At 36.2% G+C, this 22058-nt stretch overlaps 1 protein-coding gene across 22 annotated transcripts in view; it reads left to right on the top strand.

Moving 5' to 3' along the window:
* Positions 1-750: 750 nt before the first annotated feature.
* The window catches only part of TRDN (triadin), a 462763-nt gene continuing 441455 nt past the window's right edge, over positions 751-22058 (top strand). For 11 of the 22 annotated variants that reach the window (XM_058307361.2, XM_058307369.2, XM_058307372.2 and 8 more), the window contains exon 1: positions 754-1234. In XM_058307361.2, coding sequence (XP_058163344.1) covers positions 1213-1234 — 22 coding nt within the window. In that variant the 5' untranslated portion in view covers positions 754-1212. Of the gene's footprint in view, positions 1235-22058 lie in introns of all 22 variants that reach the window. The other 11 variants (XM_058307379.2, XM_058307380.2, XM_058307376.2 and 8 more) reach the window with 4 other exon arrangements.

Genomic DNA, 22058 nt, shown 5'->3' with positions numbered 1-22058 from the left:
TTAGGTTGAATATGAGGGTAAAATAGACGAGAAGCGTAGTCAACCCTTGATTATTCAAGGATTAGCTAGAGTTTGTGATTATCAATGCCCTTTGATTCTCCTTTTCCTTCCAACTATTGAATATTTCTCTGTTCATTATCACCTGTCTACAAGTGGGAAGGTGAAATGCTAATCAGCCAATTTGGCTAATTGTTGGCTGCTAGGATCCTTTTTTTTTTAAGGTGAGATAGGGAAAAGTTGAAATCTATTACTAAAATATTGCTTGTGTATTTTGAACTTTATGACACCTTCCCTTACTTTCATTTCATAGATAGATCCAGATATTTTGTTCTCAGTAAGGTACTAAAGAATAAAAAATGGCCAGCAATTCATTGGTTCTCAAGTGTCTCTGTTATAGCTTCATGTCACCTATTTCTCATTTGCCAGTGACTGGGAAATCTTAATCTACAAAATAGCTATTTTAGAAGGAAGCTCCTGGACTTAATAGTACAATTTTAAGTGTGGCCTATAAAATAAACTGCACTTGCTAAGTGGATTTGGACCAAGAGAGAATCAAATAGGAGAAAATTACTTAAGACTACCCCTGTGCTGCCTCTGGTAGACGTTACAGGACCCTCCCCAAACCAAATAAGGGAAGGAAGGAATGTACTGAGCAGTAAGAGCTCTAAGAATAAATCGGAGCCATCAAGGGATAGGATTACTTTCTACTCTTTATTTCATGTTTTCTGACACAGACCCCAACATCTGTAATTATCTTAGGGAAACTGTGGGGGCTTAGACTGTGCTTCTCAGTTCCCTCCCTTGCCTTTTGCTGTGGTGGTGGTTGTTGTTGCCTCTCTTTGGGGCTAGAGAGGGTGTGTGTGTGTGGGGGGGGGGGTTGTGTGTGTGCCTGTTCCCTGAGAGAGCCAAAAGGAAAAAAAAAAGTGCTGAAGAGTCCTAGGGAGATGAGGCTATTTTTGTACGAAGCTGATACTTCAGCCTGAGCCACAAGTGCTGCTTGGAAAGGGCTCAGGTTGTTTGCAGGGGGAGAACTGGGCAGAGAAGAGACAAAGTTCAACAGGACAACAAAGAAGCAGCAGAAACAGCCAGGAAAACGAGGAGCCCTCACCTTTCAACACAGAACCCCCGACCAGCGTTCTGGCATCTTAAAGCATTCTGCAAAGGGCCACTTAACCGGAACTTGTCACCTGACTTTTACTTTGGACCACCACTATGACTGAGATCACTGCTGAAGGTATTGCTACCCTTTGCTGAGAGTATCAGCTAGGGAGGAAAAACGTGTAAATTGGCAGCCTCCTTGACTGTCAGTGCATCAGTTTGCAATTTGCTCTTAGGTAATTGCCATGTTCATGAGACCGCAGTGGATTTGGAGCAGTGGATTTGGGAGCTGAGAGGCTAAGCTGACAGATCTCTGTGTTGCGGGAGTGAGAAGAGGTTTCTCTGTGAAATTTTGCATATAGAAACTGTTCTCTGCTGTGCCAAAGGCCCCGTAGTTAACAGTTGTCACTGGCACCTCTATAAATAGCTACGGTCAGGCAACAGTGTGCCTGATATCTTACCTAGCAAAAATTACAAGGCTTGCGAGGATGGAGACTGTTGTGATCCTAAAATATTACCTTTACCTCTAAACTTAAAAAATGATTTTTGAACATTTTTGCTTTATGATGATATTTTTAAATAGAGATCTTAAATTTTTCTTTTTTCTCCTAGTATATAAATATGCACATTCATATATATATAATATTTATATATATAATTTAAGATAACAGTGCTCCCACAGAATTTGTTTCTATCTAATTATTGATGGAAATTTTGAGCTAAAGTGGAATTCCACGGAATCACTGCAGGTCAATATGCTTTTAAAATAAGATGGTTAAGTGTTAGAATTCTCTAATTTTTCTTTTTACAAACTCAATTCTCTTTTCCCTCTAATGGTGAATTCTATCTTTTGTTTTAAAAGAAATATTTTGTTTCATAGCTTATTTTAAAAAGACACAGGTCATAAAGTATATTTTTTATTATTTGTCCATGTAGCGATAGTTTTTCAAGTATATATATATCTCTTTGAAGAAAAGGACCCTTTGAAAAAAATGAAAGCTTTTTGAATATAGACAGAATCCGGCTCCAATTGGGGTATAAATTGGGGAGGTGGATCTAAAATTTGCTTCTGACAGCTGTAAGAAAATCAGACAGGTGGTGCTCCTGAGAGCTTCCAAGTTGAATACTGTGCCAGTGGGTTTTTTGTTTTTTGTTTTTTGTTTTCTTAATAGAGAAGTTGTGGGTTTACAGAACAAACATGTATAATATACAGGATTGATTTTAGGCTGCTTGTTTAGACATTACTATGGATGCAGTGATTGTAGAGTTGGACATTTTTCAGGTCCTGTTGATTAGGAAAAGTTCCAGACATGTACCATTCACTGTGAAATTTATCCTAGAATCCCAAATTAACTTTTAAAATTACTTAGTAATGTCTTCGTATCGTGTATTTTGCTCAGGGCTTTATATATATTTACTTCTGTAAGCGTCACACAATTCAATGAGTAGGTGTTATTTTCTCCATCTTGCAGAAAAAGAAACTGTAACTCAATTGTTGAGTGACTAACTCAAGACCACAGCATAATCAAGATTTGAAGCCAGGTCGCTTAGATCTAGTTTGTGCTTTTTTTCCTTTCTTTCTTTCTTTGTTGTAGATGGATACTAGGTTTGCTGTTTACCAATTTTAGTTCAGAATTCTCTAACTAAATATAAATAGCATTTTTCCTTTGTCCATAGTTATTCTGTGCCATGTGACCTTTAGTTTGACTTAAAGAGAGCTATCTATAAAAACTTCCTGCATAGCTGTGCAAGTTATTAGGACCCCTATGAGTAGTTTTCCCTACTTATCTCTGTAGCCGGCCAGCTGATTCAGAAGGTCACTCGGCCAAACCAGCTTTGGCTTGCATGTTGATAATGCTCTGTAGATCTTTGCATTTGAATCATAAAACTTTTGTGCAGGAGAATTCCTGTTTATGGTATAAAATTTTTGTTTCTGTCCTCTCCAATTGAGGGTCTTGGAGACTTCTGGGGGTTTCCCTTGAAAAATAACCGAATAATTTAGAAATGTAAAAACATTGCTTACTTCCTGAATGAAAGCCATTTCCTACTTTGTGTTCTTAATCCTTCATTGGATCGAGGTCATCTGAACATCAATTATATACTTTTCCTTTTTTGGTATGATTTTATTAATAATGTTTCTCAAATGGCAATTTGACTGACAACTCAAATGAGCTTACCTCTTAAGGTTAGTATCATAGTTGTTCTCCGTGGTTGTCCCAAAGTTTATTGTGCACTGCTCAACTATACACTTTTAATTTTGACTTTCTGCTTCTTCTTACTTATTCCTCTCCAGTGACATGAGCCTTCTTTCTGTCTTTTTTAAGAACATTCCTTTTGTACTAAGCCTTGGTACAGGCTATTTCCTCAGCCTGGAATATTCTTTCCTCTCATCTGCTATGTTTCTTTGCCACCACTTTTAGACATATTACTGAAATTTAAGCATCCTATCAGTTACCTATTGATTGCCCTTCCCATCCATTCATCACAGATCCAGTGAACGGTTGCAGCATTTAAGAACCTTAGAGCAAGATGATAGCCTTAGAAGGCTCTAGGGCAATGTCTTCAAGTATGTTTTGTAAAACTGAAGCTTAGAGGGATTATATCTGCTCCCATGGTCTCTGATGATCAAGGCAGGTCTAAAGATGCAATTCATTTCTCTCATAGCTTACCCCAGTGCCTTTGCATCTATAGAGCATGGCATGTCTATGAACCTGACTATGCCCCTCACAAAGATTTCCACTCAATGTTCCAAGTAGGTTTATATCATCCAAAGGAAGAAGGCAAATAATGATAAATATGGAATTGAGTTTCAAGAACTAGAACTAAGACAAAGTTGAACTCCAATGAGTTTAGAAAAAGGGATCTTTGATTCTGGCCATGATAAATTAATAAAGATAATAGCTGTAATGACAAAATAACTCACTTTAATTGAGAAGACATTAAATTTTAATCACTAGAGTAAGCTTGTTATATGCTAATGTAATCCTCAGTATAACCATATTAGGGAAATACTTTTATTCTTCCCATTTATAGAATAGGAACCTGAAGAAAGGTTAAGGAATTTACCTAAATTCCTATAATTCTTTATGATGCAGCTAAGATCCACCTCCAGATCTCTCATCCCAAAGTGGTACTGAATATTTCCTCTTGCTGTGTTAGGTTGATAATTAGCCTATTGTCAATTCAGAGTCTGAGAGGGACATCTCTGGACCCTGGCCGTGGTTTTGACCTATGTTACATTAAGTAGGTTAAACTAGATCAGGTCCCAGATTGGATTATACTCAAACAACAAACAGGTTTATGGCCATAAATAGCCCTCTATCTTCCTTCCAGAGGCCCAGTATTTTCTTAACATGCATCAACCTTGGCACCCCTTCTGATATTCACATGAACTTTCAACCACTAATTTCAATATCTATTTGTCATTTTATATCATTATGGAAAACTGCCTTTTTGAGTGATTTTGATAATGAAACAAAATTTAGTAGATTATTAATAGGTTTGCTGGAAATGGTAAAGACTTTTAAAGCAATTGGTAATATATATAATGTTTTCAAATTGTTTATCTTCATGCAGTTTAATTACTTTGCAAGAATATTTATAAAATTGTGTTTTCTGGATCTAAGGGCCTCCAAAATATAGGGAAATATTGATTTTTTGGTAATGAATTCAAGTTGGTGGAGATCCTATTTATAATTCACTTAGCATTTACTAGAGCACATAGTTAAAGGAAATTCTTATTTGGAAAGCTGAGAGGTATGAGGTGGCTTGGAACTATGTACTTAGAAAAACATGTTCTTAAACTAAATCCATTCCTATAGGTGTCAACCCATTGTATGTAGGACCTGTTCATGGGCTTACTTCAGTTAGGGTGTGGCACAACTGACGCATGAGGGTCTTAGTCCTATTACTGAAGGCCTTATAGGGTGGGCCACAGAGAGAGAGAAAGCCAAAGGGAGCAGTCACAAGCTGAATGTCAGTGGAACCTGGAAGAGAAGAGAGAATGCAGGAGAGGCCACCAGGTGAACTGCCATATGACAGAAAAGCCAAGGACCAAGGATGGCCAGCAGCTAGCCCCCCAATGCCACAGTCTTCTGGGAGAGAGCATCGCCTTGATGACCCATTGACTTGGACTTCTAGCTTCAAAATTATGAGCCAATAAATTCCCACTTTTTAAGCCGACTCTGTTGCAAGGAATGTACTTCAGCAGCCAGGAAAACTACAACAGGCATATGTCAAACACTCACCATCTTAACTATCATATAACCTCACGGTTCAGGAGAAGGGATATTTTTCTGATGGAATTCTTTCCTTGCTGTTAGTCGGACCACATCTCATAGCTTCTGTAACATTTAAACCTATGAGAGGATTTGATATTCAAAATTTAGAGCAAAATTTGGAGTTTATTTCACACATTTTTCCAACAGACATTGCCTCAGAGGGATACCCATTATTGCTGCCAAGAAAGATGATGAACTGTTCATAGCAGGACTATTTGACAACTGTCTTAGTTTCCTGGTTGCTAAGACAAATACTATAAAATGGATGCATTAAACAACAGAAATTTATTGACTCAAGGTTTTGAGACTAGGAAAAATCCAAAAATCCATGTGTGAGCAAGGTGATGCTTTCCCGCCAAGCCTGTGGCATTCTGGGCCTGGATACCTGCCATCTCTGAGTCCTTGGTTTTTCTGTCATGTGGCAGTACATGTGGAAATATCCTGTCCTTTATCTTCTGGCTCCTGTGGACTTCCAGCTCTTTTCCTCTTTATGGCTTTCTCTCTCTCTGCCTGGATGTCTTTCTACTTATAGAGGACTCCAGTAATCTGCATTGAAGTGCAACGTAATTCAGTAGGGCAACACTTTAACAAAAATAACATCTTCGAAAGGTCCTACTTACAATGGGTTCTCACCCACAGGAATGGTAAGAACTTGTTTCTTCCTGGGGCGCATAATTCAACCTACCACGACAAGTATGGTAATGAATTATATCACCTAGAGTAACAGATGATGAAATGAAGAGAAGGAGAAGATCCAACCTACATATCAGAGTTTACTGAACAAAACCAAGAGTGGTTACTCTGGTGTGACTGGTGATTCACCTCCACATTATGTTCTGATCAGGAAAGTAATAGATGACACATAGGATATCATTTTTAGTTCCAGTAGTATATTTTAAAATTATATTCGGAGTCAGAGGTCTGTGATGGCAAAGGAAGAGTTAGTTGAAAAGGACTTTTGTGTACAGGATTGAAATTTTCCATTATGAAGCACTAAAGGGCAATGCAGACTCAGGGTGTAGAAGTCTGGAAGACACCAAATGGAAAATTGTTGGCAAAATACAAGGTGAAACCTAACCAGCAACTAAAATAACTGGAACTAACAATTCTGGCTCAAAAAAAGAAGGAAAGAAGAAACAAAGAAACAGAGAGATAAAGGAAAAAAAATGAAAAAAGAACAAACCCTCTGATTTTTAAGAAAAAGAGGACAAAGTGACATATTAAAAACTGCCCCACAGGGATTCAGTCAGCAAAATCTAGTCAATGAGAACCTTTATAGTACAAACAACTCAGTTCCTCCAAATACATTATTAGAACACAAATAGATGCCAAGGAAAAGCAGAAATTTAAAGAAACTTAAGAGAAAGAGCCACCCATCATAATGTACAGAATTATAGGGCCTTGATTCAAACAACTTTTAAAATATCCAAAAAAGTATTGGAAATTTTATATACTCTTTATGTTAGATTATATTAATGGGCTATTATTATATTTCAGTAGGATAACCATATTGTGCTTATGTTTTAAAACTACTTATTATTTGCAGATAAATGTTCAAATATTTATGGATGAGATGGCATGATATTTGAAACTTCCTTCTAAATAATATTTCAGAAAGAAAAGTAGATGGAGCATGGGGGCAAAGTTGCCCATGAATTGATTATGTAGGAGCTGGTGATGGGTGCATGGGTTTCATTATACTATTCTGTCTACTTTTATGAATATTGAAATTTCTCCATAATAAGGAGCTAAGAAAAAAACCACAGAGCTGATGTTCGTATAAAGTGAGTAATTTTTAATAAGAATTTACTTTTCCAGCAAATCCACTGGCCACCAATTTTATTCATAAGTGAAAATTTCTCTCTAAATGAAACTGTTTCTTGTTATTGAAAAGGATACCAAATGTGCTTGTATTAGACAAAGGGGTCCAGAAATGTACTTTAAGTTTGTATCAGCACTTTAGGAAATAGTTTAAAATATATCCATTATAATATGGAATCTACAGGTTAGTTCCATGTCATTTCTCAAAATTATCAGTGACATAATTAGAGATTTAGAGATGTTAATTAGCAACGTACTTTTTGAGATAGTTCATATGAAAAATCTAAGAAGGTTTTAAAAACCAAAGAAGTCAATATGATATGGAAAAATAGTGCTAAACGAGAATGTTGGGTTTATTGACAGGGTATTAAGTGCTAAGATCTTGCAGAAATGTCTCTTAAATATTACAGAAAACTCTGAAATGCTGAAAGCCAGGATCATATAAACCCAATTGATCTGACTCTAAAAATTTCTCTCTTCTTTCCCCTTCAAGTTGGATTTAGAAAAAGAGAACAAGAGCAGATTGTGAAAATCAGTGGGGTATATAATTCATTGAAAATCAGAGTGAAAAAGGAGAATAAAGCTGAGAGGAAGCAGCATTAAACTAGTTAAAGACAGTGTGATAAAATAGAAAATGCGATAAATTTTAAGCCAAAACTTTGGGTTCCGTGGCTAGCTCCTCTGCTTACCCATACAAGGCCCAGGGTAGGTTAGGGGCTTCATAGCGGGGGCCATAAACCACCGGGTGAGTCTTGGCTAATTGTTAAATTGGTCAGGGGATTTTTTTTTCAACTTTTTACAATGCTGTATTAGTTGGCAAATTAAGTTTGTGCCCTATAATTTAAGAAACCACCCATGATGCAACAGCTGCAGTGAAAGAGAACAGAAAATATGTATTTGTAGTGCCAGTCCTAGCTGGAATCCACTGAGATTTTTAAAAATGACTTTTGTTATTATTTGTAATAGTAACTCTTATTTTTATCCCTACCACGTAAGTACAGAGTACCATGGAAAATGATCTGTTTATTAGTTTAAATGATTCTTAATTTTTTCCTATTTATTTTTGGTCATCATTGTAACTGTAACTTAAAAATCATGCTACTTTTACAATGCAAAAATGAATTGCGGCTATTTAGCTATTATACCAAAGGCTTAGGAATCCTTAGAGACTTACATCCTCCAATGCTGTTTGCATTAATTTTTAATCAGTAACCGTATTTAATATGAGGCAAACATAAAACAGTGCAACTAAGCAATTTTAAAATCATCTACATTGACCTTTGGGTTGAATATATCAATTTGAAAAGAGAATACATAGGTGGTTAAGATTTTCCAGTTGAGCTTTTGGTTTTACAGTTATGCTTGGTTGGAAATTAAAAATAGTATTACAACATTATTGTCTTATTTTCTTCCTTCAAATAAAAAGAAACCTTTTGGGAGCATGCTTAGTATAACAAAAATGCCTATTATCTAACAAAACACATTTAAAAAGAGAAAATTTGGGAAAAAACATTTATCTGGCAACTACATATTAACATCATACAGTAATTCTGAGTTTATGGAGTTCAGGCGTTGTTCAATTTAAAGCTCTAGGAAGACTCATCAAGGTTAAGTTTTTGCTCTTCCCAAGTCCAATTTGCTTTGGGTAATTTGAGTGACATGCATGGTTTCTGCTAGGAAGTGCTTATTTGAGCCTCACATAAACATGCATGTCACCCAGTAAGGGTTATAGAGATATATGAACTTGCTGGTCCAAAAGATAATATTTTCCATCTTCAAAGGAAGTTAAAATAATATCCTTTGCAAATGTGTAATGAACAAAGTCCCACTCTTCTCTATTTATGTTATGCTCTCTAAACATCAAACATCTCCACATCTCTTTGCCTGAAGTCAAGCTGTCAAAGGCCCAAGGAATTTACGATTTTGAGAGATCTTTTGGTATGTAAATGAGCTGTCTCCTTATAAACTACAGTGTCCATCTCACTTAATTAGGAACTTTCAATTATATATATATATCAATTTTATATGTGTGTGTGTATTTGTGTGTGTGTGTGTGTGTGTGTGTATATATATATATATATACAGTTTAGATAATTTCTAATACAGTATCCATGCCTGAGGTGATGGTATTTGGTCTTCATTTAAACAAGTTAAATAATACAATCTTTTAAAATAAGGACAAAGATGATTTACATTAAGGAAGCTGCTCTTTACAGGAAAAGGTTTGTTTTATTCAGAGTGAGGCTAGAACTCATTATGATAAATTGGTTTTATCCTTGCTACTCATTTGCTATATCATTTCTCCTCTCCCTAACACAGGTTATTGAAATGTTGAGGAAAAAAAATGAAAGGAAAAGCTCTTAGTATTTCATTAGTTTTTAAAAATCTTTGAAAGCATTGGTGAGCCTATGGACGAGGGAGAATCAGTTTCCATTTTTTAGTCTTTAAAATACAATTTTAGCAAGGTTTCCCTGGAACATTTTGCATTGTCTTTTAAAATCAGTTTATCGTATGATTAGGAGAGTTTTTTTTGATACAGACATTTGGTATAATGTCAAGGCAAAAATGTTATAATTTAAGTTGGCAATTCTCTGATATATTATTATTTTTGTCTGTGGTTATTCTCATTTAACTTGTGTCTAATTACCTGGGGGGATAAAATAATGTGCTATAAAATTTCTATTACCATCATATGGTAAAATCCCTATGCAGAGGTGTTACGTAAGACAATCTATGGATACAAAAAACTAACAGAAATATTAGATGTTGCATTTAGAAGACAAACAAAATACTTACATCTGAAAAAGAATAAGTTTAGTCTCTGTAGTGTGAATTATCAACTTTGAAGTTGATTTATAAAACAGTATGTCATATCCAAGGCTCAATTAGATATGTTGCATTCAATATTTTAGCACCTACTATGGATCAGGCAGAATGGCAGAAAATGACACAAAGATGAGTAACAAAAGGTCCTTGAGTCTGCTATAAATGATTGAAAAACAAGCAGAGAAGAGCAAAAACTAATGTTCAGAATGGAGACCGGATAGATTTAACAAACATGACCCCAGTTTGGAATTATGAAAGATGGGATTTAATTTAATTAAACAACATCATATTATTTTTATAACTAGTGAGCACACACTAAAACTTGCTGAAAATAACTTTAGGATGAATACAGAGAGTCTGTTCTTGAAACTGATAAATTTGCAGTGGCCATGCCATTGTTGAGAAGATAAAGTGGTAAAGTGGGTGGTCAAGGGTTAAGAAGCTCAAGACTAGGTGTGATCAATGTAATGATAAGGGAAAAAGGGAAATGAGACAGGTGAGAATTAGCAATCAATGGGATGAAGTCCTAGGATGCCTGAAAGTATAGAGTTACTTGACTAAGAAACTGGGTAAAAACCCTGGTTTAAATACTCTTATTTTTTGGTAAGTCACCCTCTTGCTATAGTATTGTAAAACTTTGAAAAAGATTGCTGATTCACTTTGAACTAGCTGTTAATTGTGATCCTTAGTGTTTTCCCCCTCCTCAGTTGAGTCTACTCCCACTAAATGTACCTCCATTGCTGCTTTTGATCCCAAATTTGCTACTTTGATCTTAGTTGTATATATGGAGCATCACTTCCAATTGATGACAACAATTTTTGGTTAAAATAATGAAATAGTAATTGTCAGATGCTAAATGAATTTCTTCAGGTTATCACTAAAGAAGTACTGACTAAATAAATTTATTTCAGGTTAGCAATGAGAAATCAGCTAAGTGGAAACATATTCCATGATCAGTGCTATTCTATGCACTGGGAGAACTAGTGTTACAGGTTAATGGCCTTTCAAGCAGTCCTATAAAGGCATTGCATTAAGCTTTGAAGCAAAGCAAGAGGGTTTTGAAGACTCTAGAGAAAAGCCTTTATCAGGAAAAGGAGAGAGATGGGACACTTAGTCCAAGGTTCTAAAGATGTCACCAGGAAGTAGCTAGGGTAGCAGAAATGACTCAATTAGAGAAATAAGTCAGCAGACCTCTCTGGAGCCTTTCATCATAGTGACTGGAAGAGGTAGATTAGAAATGAGAGTTCTGAAAATTGCCTGGAAATTTTGACTATTTCTTGAATTAAGTGGACCAGGCTTTTCTACTTCATTTTCCTCCTTTATCTCTGGATTGAAAAGCCATCTAGGTCCTGGCTCAGATGACTCACCATAACCATCACCTGGCACTTAAGTGCCATGGGTGATGTAAAACATGGTAGCCTGCCTCCTTCTAACCATTCTATCACTCCCTTGTGCATGGAGAAGGGCAAAATTACTGGACCCTGAAAGCTATCCATTCATTTAACAAATAGTTGTTGGTATACATTTTTGGTATTTGCTTTTGCCAGCTACTGTGTTAAGTGTGAAAAATGAAATATAAAATATACATAAATCTAGACCTCAAGGGAAGACGAGACAATTGTATAAATAACTATATAACTGAAGGCCCCAAGTTTTAAGCTCCCTGAAAGAAGTACAGATAAAATTATATATAAAAATTCTGAGAGAGAGCTCTTTGTTTCATATCACTCAAGTTTGGGGTAGACCACATTTACACATATGAAACAACTCAGGGACAGGCCAATATATAAGGAATAAACAAATCAAGTGGTATGAGAGATGATTATTAGGTTATAGTCAGAAGCAAGAGAATCAGTTGGGACTATGATAAAGGAGTAGAACTTGAGTTGAAACTTGAAGGATATTTCTGATTGGAGGGATGTGGATGAATAGCAAATAATGAGGTTTTGCTAGCTTAGCTATGGCCTAAATGTTCCAGGTCAAATTGTTTGTCAAAGAATTATATAGTATTTTTTCATCAAATTGATTTCTTGGTCTTCTGTATTGCCCGGGAATTGAAACTGGAAGAGAGACAGTAAATTAACATTTGGGGTGGGAAATTTGCTGCGCAGGACTTTCCAGGATATTATAGGATAATTAATATCCCGTAGCACCTCCCCACCATAGTTTTGATACCACAAATATTCCCAAACATGTTCCTGTGTGGATGTTCCGCTACGCTCCTGTTAACCAACAAAAACATAAGACAAAAGTGTACATAGGTGCTAATGGTAGTTTCAAAGATAGTTGGGATCAAAGGACTCAACCATAATAAGTTCTAAGCTTAGTTACCTTCCAATATCATATAGAGAAGTCTCTTTGTAGGTCAATATAGGGGATTTGGACTGGTTTGAAAGTCTTTTTAATATCCTCCAGTCTGTTGCCTATTAAAAGTTAGTATATTATGTATTGGCATCTAGTTTAGGGATAAGAAAGTTATTTGGGATAGAATAAAATCCTTACTGAAATATATATTTGCCTGCCTAATTTGCTATTTGTAATTCTATAGTAGAAAAAAAGATGATAACTTTATGGATATTTAGGGCAGAGAGATTCAAAAGCAGAAGGGAATGACACACTTCCCCCTTGAGAAAAATCAGTGAAAGGTGATGGCTTATTTACTGTGTCCTTGAGCTAATGAGTTGAGAAGTGACAGCATAATTTGAGGAGAGGCACAGGTGGAAGCAGCTCTGATGGGGAAGGTAAAAGACAGTGCTTTGCAAAACTGCCTCATATAGTTTTACAGAAGCTAAAAAGCAAACTTGAAGGTGGGTTACATTCCATTACTTGTTAGTCAGCTAGCAAGGAATTGTGACATGCTGGACTCTAAATGTCTGATTGTTGAACTTACAACATGACCACAGTGATAATTACGCTTTCTAATCACATAGAAACTCACTTAATATTAAGCTGTTACTTTAAAAAACTCTGATACCCAGGACTTTCCCCATACCACGTAAAGAAATCTCTGTAAGGGAGGGTCTCAGGTATATGCAGCTTTCTTAGTGATACTACTGTGCAGCCAGGATGAGAAGCACTCATCTAACCCAGACCACAATATAACTACAGGAAGAACCTGGGAATGAGAAATAGACATGTAGATACTAGAGATAAGGGGTATGAATGAGAGTTAAATCTTTATCTTCCATAATTAAAAGTCAATAGGTATTTCTGAAATGAAAAAATCCATGTTGTATTATGTTTCAAAAAAAAAAAAAATGCCTTTAGGGAATGCTGACCTAGAGGCTCTATCTACAAGTGGAAAAAGAAGTGGATAGCTGTGGTAAATGTTTGAATAATACTGTCCAGCTTGGTTTTCAGGACACCAGCCATCTCATCAGTTTGGTGTTAAAAGAAGTATTGAGTCATCACAGTTTTTAAAATGCTCTTTTTAGTTTAAGAAAAATGGCTTATGGTAAAACATAGACACTGAATGGTACATAAATCATATGTATTCATGTATCATTTTTCAACGGTGATGGGGTTAGCATCCACATAGCTAACACCAGATCAGGTAGCACAACATTCCAATGGGCAGATGAGGATATGCTTCAAAGGAGCTGATGAGCCTTAAACAGTCTCCTGCCTCCCTTCCTCCTTGTCTTCACTACTCATCTGCATATTTCAGCTATTCATCATTTTATTTGGATCAGAGTCCCCTTTTAAATGTTCTCATATCATGCTGTGTTTTTCCTTCAGACTGCTTTGAGCTAATGTACTTATGTGATTGCTTTAATGTCTGCTTCCTTCACTAAATGGCAGGCTCTATAAGGGTGTTTTGTTCATCATGGTTTCCCTGTCTAACAGATTGTCTGGCATATAGTAGGGTAACAGAAATTATTGTTGAATTAATGCTTAATAAACACACATAGAATGACTAACAAAATTAAGCTTACCATTTAATATATGCATATTATTGGTCATAGAAACACTGGAAGAGAGCAGATAATGTGAATGGGTTGCCAAAAATCTCTCATATTACATAAAGGAAAAAATGAAGTTATTGGAAGTCTCGAACAAGCTTTGCATATACATTTGCATTTAATTAAATGAATGCATGCTGACTTACATTGATTTATTCATTGATGCATTTATTCAACACATGTTTATTGAGTATTTAAAATGTCAGGTTCTATGACAGGGCAGGACATTTGAAGTTAGGATATAGTACCTTTACTTAAGGTACTTAGAGTGCTTAAGGAGAGGGAGGAATGCAAATTAAAAATTAAAATGCAGTGTAGTTAGGTAAAATAAAGCATCATTTAGGATCAATTGCCCCTTCAGGAAAGGGCCTACAAGGTCCATACCTATGAAATTTGCTAAGAAGGGTCTGTCCATGGACAGTATAGTAGTGTGATATTGTTTATGAATTCCAAAAAAGGAGGATTATGTTTGTAAACTGGTCTGTTCCTCTGGTGTGATCCCCTTTGATTGTATTAGATTCATCTGAGATGACTTTGATTAAATTATGTTAAGATTAGGGTTTTGATTAGACCACCTCAGTAGGGTGTAACTCAGTTTAAGTCCCCGCTCCTTTGGTGGGCTATATAAATGGACACTCACTCAAGAAGACACAGAAGAAGATACAAGGAAAAGAAGGAGAGCTACACAGAAAGAGACAAGGAGAGAACCTTGATCCTGAGGCCCCAGGGAGAGATGAGCCATTTGCCTGATAATTTGCAGCTGAAGAGAACAAAGCAGCTGAACAGCTAAGGCCTGAGAGACTAGGCATGTATCGCCTACCATCTTGCTTCAACACGTGGCAACTGATTTGGGTGAGAAAAATACCTCTTATGGTACCCTGAGTTGGACACTTCAGGGCCTTGTAACTATAAACTTTTACCCCAAATAAACACACTTTATAAAAGCCAAAAGATTTCTGATACTTAGCATCAGCATCTCTTAGGCTGACTGATACAGGTAGTACAGCATAGAATCATGAATTTAGATTCTCATGGTTGATTAGAGTCAGAAGACTCACTCAAACCACTCAAATCCATATGACTGCTATATGAATTCAATGCTAATTTATGAGTGAATGAATAAGCTGCTATCAAATTACTTGGTAAGTTAATGTAATGGTCAGAAGATGACATAAAGAGCATGAAGTGAAAAAACGACAGTAGATTTTCTTGAGAGAGTTATTTTATATCAGTGTTTCTCCATTTTGGCTGAACAATTGGAATCACCTGGGTTTGATCCCAGCAATACTGAAAAAAATCTGTCTGGAGTGTGGCCTGGGCATTGGGAGCTTTTTAAAGCTCCTCATGTGACTCCAATGCACAGCCAAGGTGGAGAACCACTGTCTTACCTGTCATACTATAAGACAAAACCTAACATTTGTTCCTGCATGATGTAAGAAAACACCTCTTTGATGACAAGAACATTGACCCTCAGCAAATTCTCCCTCTTCTTGCTAGCACTGGTGAGTGCTGGCAGATTCTCACTTGGTGGTCTCCCCTTTTCTAGGATTCCCAACACAGCTCTATTCAGGCATTTATTAGACTATAGACATTCTTTACATTCAGGCAAGATTTACTCAGATTTCCAGTTCTATGCTTCCTGATGTTAAATGGGAAGACCTCCTATTTTTAAGACTGCTGCAGAAAGTTAATTCTATCCATTTTGTGAACATTTTACTTGCTTTAACTCTCAAAAACTGATACCATTTCCAACTTAATGGGAAAAAGTTTCATTGACCTGGAATGACTAACTCTGCCTTAATGGATGAGAAATGAAAGATCAAAAGAGAATTTATACTGACTTGCCTGTATTTTACCACATCCACAAATGAAAATGAGAAAAATTCTAGTAGTGAAAATTTTGAAGGTCATGGGCTGACCTTCTTTTCTGTTTTTCAGTATGGTTTAAGATGTAAGGATGCATATAAGCTTTTGAAATATGGAAAATTTGGAAAAATCCTAAATAAGTTGGAATCTCCCTGATCAGTGGTTCTCAGACTAACATCATCAGCATCATCTGGGAACTTATTAGAAAAGCAAATTATTAACAAAAATTGCAGACTTACTGAATCAGAAACTCTGAAGTGTGGTCCAGAAATCTATGTTCTAACAATTCTTCCATATGAATCTGACACATGCTAAAGTTGGAAACCACATTCCTAGGTTATTACATGCAATGCCTTTTTAACAAATCCCCCATACTTCTAATTATATCAGAAATAAGATCCAATTCATGCATGTAGTGTAGTGGCTAAAATCTACACATTCAGAGGATTCTTTTTATGATAAAATGCACTATCAGGTATACTAATAGATGACTCTTTTCATCATCAATGGAAATCTGAAGAGTGGAGATGGAAAAAAAAATCAAAGAAAGTTTGGCAACCTGTTTTACTGAAGAGAGGAAATATTTATGAAGGCAGAGTTCGGCATGAGTATACTAAAAGCCGTTAACGTCCTACAATCTGCTATTCCTTTGGACCCCACCCCCACCCCCCAGAGTTCTGTCTTTCTCCCATTTGCTCGTCTTAAACCTTGTATTCCTCATTTCTTGGATCCATATTTCCTCTTTATCCCCACTGTTCCTGCTCTAATTTAAGCTCCCATCATTTCACATTTGCAACCCTGTACGTGAGACTGTAGTTTTTCAAAAGTGACTGCAGCAATATTTCCTATATCATATGTTCTCCTTATAATATGACCTTGGTTGATTTCAATGAGAGGTGAGGTCTATCTTCCCTCCTTTTGATCCCACGCAGACCTCTGTGGATGCATCAATGAATCAAGTACAGTGGAAGTGATACTATGTACTAAAGGCTACATCATAAAAATGCCAGGCATATCCATCTTGCTCTCCTGGGGCGATCACTCATGAAATGATATTGTAAAAAAGTTCAAGGAGGCTGGAGGAGGCCAACACTTTGAGAGAAATCAGGATCTTGGCTCGCAGACTCAGCCGAGTTTCCAGCCGAAAGCCAGCACCAACTTTTAAGCCACGTGAGAGAGCCATTTTGAAGGCAGATCCACCAGGCTCCAACTGAGCCACCCTAAGTGATACTTGTTACACCTCTCCAACTTTATCATTCATTTATTCATGTATTTATTCCTTTTTTTCCAAACTTATATAATGAATGCTAACTATTACAATGAAATGCTCCATGTATCCTCATTGGAAAGAAGAAAAATAAAACGCGAGGAAGAAAAGGAAAGCATACACTCTGCTGTCAATAGATTTAATATGGAAGTGATTAATTCTTAATTGGGGGTATCATACCTACTTGGAAATTTTGTAATGAGCTTCTCATAACAAAGAATGCTCCTTCCAAAAATTTCATTTAATAAGTACAATTAGGAAACATTGGTTGCATTATTCACCCACATAAACATAATGGTCTGTCTAGCAGGCTTAAGCAGCACTTTGTGTAGAGGAGTACTCACGTAATATCTGTTGAAGAGCACTGAGAACACTAGTTGTGGTAAACAGAATAATGTCCCCCAAAGATATCCACATCCTAATCCCCAGAGCCTGCGAATATGTTACCTTCTATGGCAATGGGGTCTTTGTATATATAATTAATCAAGGACCTTGAGATGGGGGATTGTGCTGGGTTATCTGGTATACCCAATAAAATTACATGGGTTCTTAAAAGTGGAGAATCTTTGCTGGCTGTGGTCAGAAGGAAATGTGACGTGAGGACTCAACCAGCCATTTATAGTTTTGTAGATGAAGAAAGAGACCAGAACCAAAGAGTGCAGTTAGCCTCTAGAAGCTGGAAAGGACCAAGAAACTGATTTGCTCCTACAGGCTCCAGAAAGCAACACAGACCTGCCAACACCTTGATTTTAGCCCAGTCAGACCCATGTTTTACTTCTGAGATACATTACTGTAAGATAATAAATCGGTATTGTTTAAGACATAAGGTTTTGGTAATTTGTTACAGTAGCAGTAGAAAACTAATATATCATGGTCTATCTGAGTACTGTAAATCACTTATACACTAAGAAAAGTGTACAGAGAGCTCACATAAAATTGACATAGAAGAACTTCAAATTTACTTTCTCTGAATTATTTTTACATACATCACTTTTTAAAGAAATTGTCTCCCTTTTACCTAAGAAAACTAAGACTGAAAAAGGAGACCCTCATTCAAGGTCACAGAGCTCATCATTGGGATAGTTAATAATAGATGCTTGACTCATCAGATTATTCTCCCTATGGAAACACATGCTGCCTTTGTTTCCAAGAAATGGATTTTTTAAACATTTCCCCGTAACAATCAGCAGAGTTAAAAACACTTCAGGTTTTTTTTCACAAATGGATAATTGGAAATCTTAGAAACAAGTATTTATAGTTTATGCAGTGTGTATAACTTTTTACTCTCTCCACAATGAACTTGCTTCATTCAATTTAAATGAGCATGTCTGAAATATGCACTGTGGTTTGTTCTGTAATCAATGGTGTTTGTGTACATATTTGGCCTAGTACACAATACATGTAATGCCTACAGTTCACATGGTGTCTGTACAATTACACAGTGAGTCTCTTTAAAAAGCTGCCTCTAGTCTTAAGTCTAGGACACCTTGCCCTTCTTTGGAATGGGTATTCATAACCTTCCCAGCTTGCACCTACCGGGAAGCTATGCACATTTTCCAATGGATAAGAGCCTATTAATGGAAAGCTGACACTGCTGTTAAAAAAAAAAAATTAAGGTCAGAGATTAATTTCATGAAACCCACAGTCATGTCAGCTAAACATGATCTACTTGAGGTAAGTGAAGGATGTGTGATCACTCTGCTTGCTGCTCAAACTAAAATAAATAGGCCTTTTATATTCAGAAACTGAAGCTTTCCTTTTTTCAGCTAAGATTTCTTAATTATCCTTGAATAATGCTCCTACAGATTTTAAACTTCTGACACAATCTTTGTGCTTAAACATCTTCCAAAATAAGATCAATTAGATAAAAGTGATCAGAGGGTGGGATACAGTAGGAAGATATAATGAATGGGGTTAATTAAATTTATTGACATAAAAGTCAGAAAAGAAAAATGTGCAATTAAATAAAGTTAGATTTGAGGGCAAATCTTGAATTTGATCTGAAAACATCAGATATCCATGCAAGGGCAAAAAGCCTTTTTTGATGAATATTAAAGAAAAAAATCCAAAAAGTAAGAAAGAAAACCCAACACAGTAGAATTATAAGTGGTGAGAGACTTAAACTACATAGAATGTAGCATTTATATAGGATACATGCATATGAACAAATACAAAGCATATGTGTTTGGTGAAGTATAAAATACAATGTGAAATTAAATTTTTTAAAAACATTTATTTATTTTTATTTATTTCTCTTCCCTTCCCCTCTGCCCTATCCCGGTTGTCTGTTCTCTGTTTCTATTTGCTGCGTCTTCTTTGTTTGCTTCTGTTGTTGTCAGCGGCACAGGAATCTGTGTTTCTTTTTGTTGTGTCATCTTGTTGCGTCAGCTCTCCGTGTGTGCGGCACCATTCCTCGGCAGGCTGCACTTTCTTTCGCGCTGGGCGACTCTCCTTACGGGGTGCACTCCTTGTGCGTGGGGCTCCCCTACGCAGGGGACACCCCTGCGTGGCAGGGCACTCCTTGCTCGCATCAGCACTGTGCATGGGCCAGCTCCACATGGGTCAAGGAAGCCCGCGGTTTGAACCGCAGACCTCCCGTGTGGCAGGCAGACGCCCTAACCACTGGATTAAGTCTGCCGCCCTAAATTTTATTATTTTAATAAATATTGAATTCTTATAAGATGCAATATTTGTATTTGTATTTCTTAGTATCTTCCTGTATAGAAAATACTAAGAAAACTATTCGGGGACCACATCACTGAAAGTTATCAAATTGTTATATTCTTTAGCAAGTGCAATTAAAGATAATTTTAAAATATTTTAAATACAAAAGTAGCTTAAAGCTAACAGCAAGTACTGATATGTTTATTCTAGAATAAATTTGCTCTAATATCTTACTTTCCTAAATTCATATTTAATATATCTTTTAATTGCTATTAAATGGGTCAGTATAAAGTTATCAAATAACTTAAAGCATTTTCCCATACTAATATTCTTGTTATATCCTTTGAATGGTGGGGCATTTGAAGCAGGAAGGCATTTACTTATAGAGCACTCATTCCTAAACTTTAATGTGCATCCTAATCATTTGGGTGTCCTGTTAAAAGGCAAATTCTGATTCAGCAGGTGTGGGGAGGGGCTGAGAAAATGCATTTTTACAAGTTCCTAGGTAATGAGGAAACAGCTGGCTATGGCTCACACTTGAATCAGAATTCTCAGAACATTTTAAGGTTTGATCAGAGAATAACTCTGCTTTCGGGAAAAGCCTCCAGTTTTACAGCTAAAATGGATAAACCAATGGATAGCTTGTGAGAAAGACTAGGCAGAAAAAGATTTTATTTATTCATTTTTCTCTCTTTGACTTTTTAAAAAAATTAATTTATTGAAATATATCACCCACACACAAACATACATTAACAATAAGTGTATAGTAATAGTTGTGAACTTACAAAACAAACATACATAACATCATACAGGACTCTCATAACTCACCCTACCATCAACACCTTATATTGTTTAACTAATGATTAAAGAGCATTGTCAAAATATTACTACTAACCAAAGTATTTTCCCCAACCCTCCCTATTATTATTATCTTTATGCCATTTATGTATGAACGTATATAAACAAGTAAGTATATAGTAAAAGTTGTGAACTTACAAAGCAAACATGCATAACATCATACAGGAGTCTCATTCCTCAACTCCACCAACACTTTGCATTGTCGTGAGATGTTTGTTACAAATTATGAAAGAATATTAGCAAAATCTTACTACTAATTATAGTCCTTATTTTATATTTGGTGTGTTTTTCCCCCAACACACCTTATTATTTATTTAATATAAGTTGTAAACTTATAAAACAATCACACAAATATGTAGAATTTCCAAAGAATACCCCTCTATCAAAACACCCCACTGTGGTGGAACATCTGTTACAGATAAGATAATATCATCTGATTGTTACCCTGTCCATAGTATACATTTGGCTCACACTTTCCATACTCCCCCATTATCAACACAGTACATCTTTGGCATAGATGCAAGAATATTATATTATTACTGCTAACCACAGTCCATAGATCATTCCAGTTGTATTTTTCCCATGCGTTCCCAACACACCTCAGTAGTTATATACATTTGCTCTAGCTCACAAAGGACACTCTTGCATCTGTACAATCAACCACAATTCTCATCTACCTCTTGGTTTACTCTGCTATTCAGTTCCTAGATTATTCTCAAGCATTCTGTCAATTGGCATTTACATTCCTAGACTACCATTTTCAGTCACATCTCTATTTAAAAACTAGCTATTAGTATCTTACCATCCATTCTACACATTTCCACACTTTTACAGTAAAGCTAATTAAAACTTCTCCATACATTAAACTTCAGTAGTCCATCTCAGTCCTTCTTTTATCTCCATTAAGAATCCACCATCTACCACCAAGTTTTGAAGATATTTTCCCACAATTTCTTCTAGACGTTTTATGGTTCTTGCTATTATTTTTAGGTTTTTGATCCATTTGGAGTTCATTTTTGGATAAGATGTGAGATGGAGGACCACTTTTCTTTTTTTTTGGCTATAGATATCCAGTTCTTTCAGCACCATTTTGCTGAATGGACTGTTCTGCCTGAGCTGTGTGGGTTTGACAGGCTAGTCAAAAGTCACTTGACCATATATGTGAAGGTCTGTTTCTGAGCAATCAATTTGGTTCCATTGGTCTATGTATCTGTCTTTATGCCAGTACCATGCTGTTTTTACCACTATAGCTGGTAGTATGATTTAAAGGCTGGAGATGAGGGTTGGCTTTTCCTTTTACGATGTTTCCGGCTATTCAGGACCGCTTACCCTCCCAAATAAATTTGCTAATTGTGTTTTCAATTTTTTTTTTTAAATGCTGGTGGAATTTTTATCAGGGTTGCATTGAATCTGCAT

Source organism: Dasypus novemcinctus, chromosome 11 (genome assembly GCF_030445035.2).
Source record: "Dasypus novemcinctus isolate mDasNov1 chromosome 11, mDasNov1.1.hap2, whole genome shotgun sequence".
NCBI lineage: Eukaryota > Metazoa > Chordata > Mammalia > Cingulata > Dasypodidae > Dasypus > Dasypus novemcinctus.
This window is presented reverse-complemented; position numbering and strand designations above follow the sequence as displayed.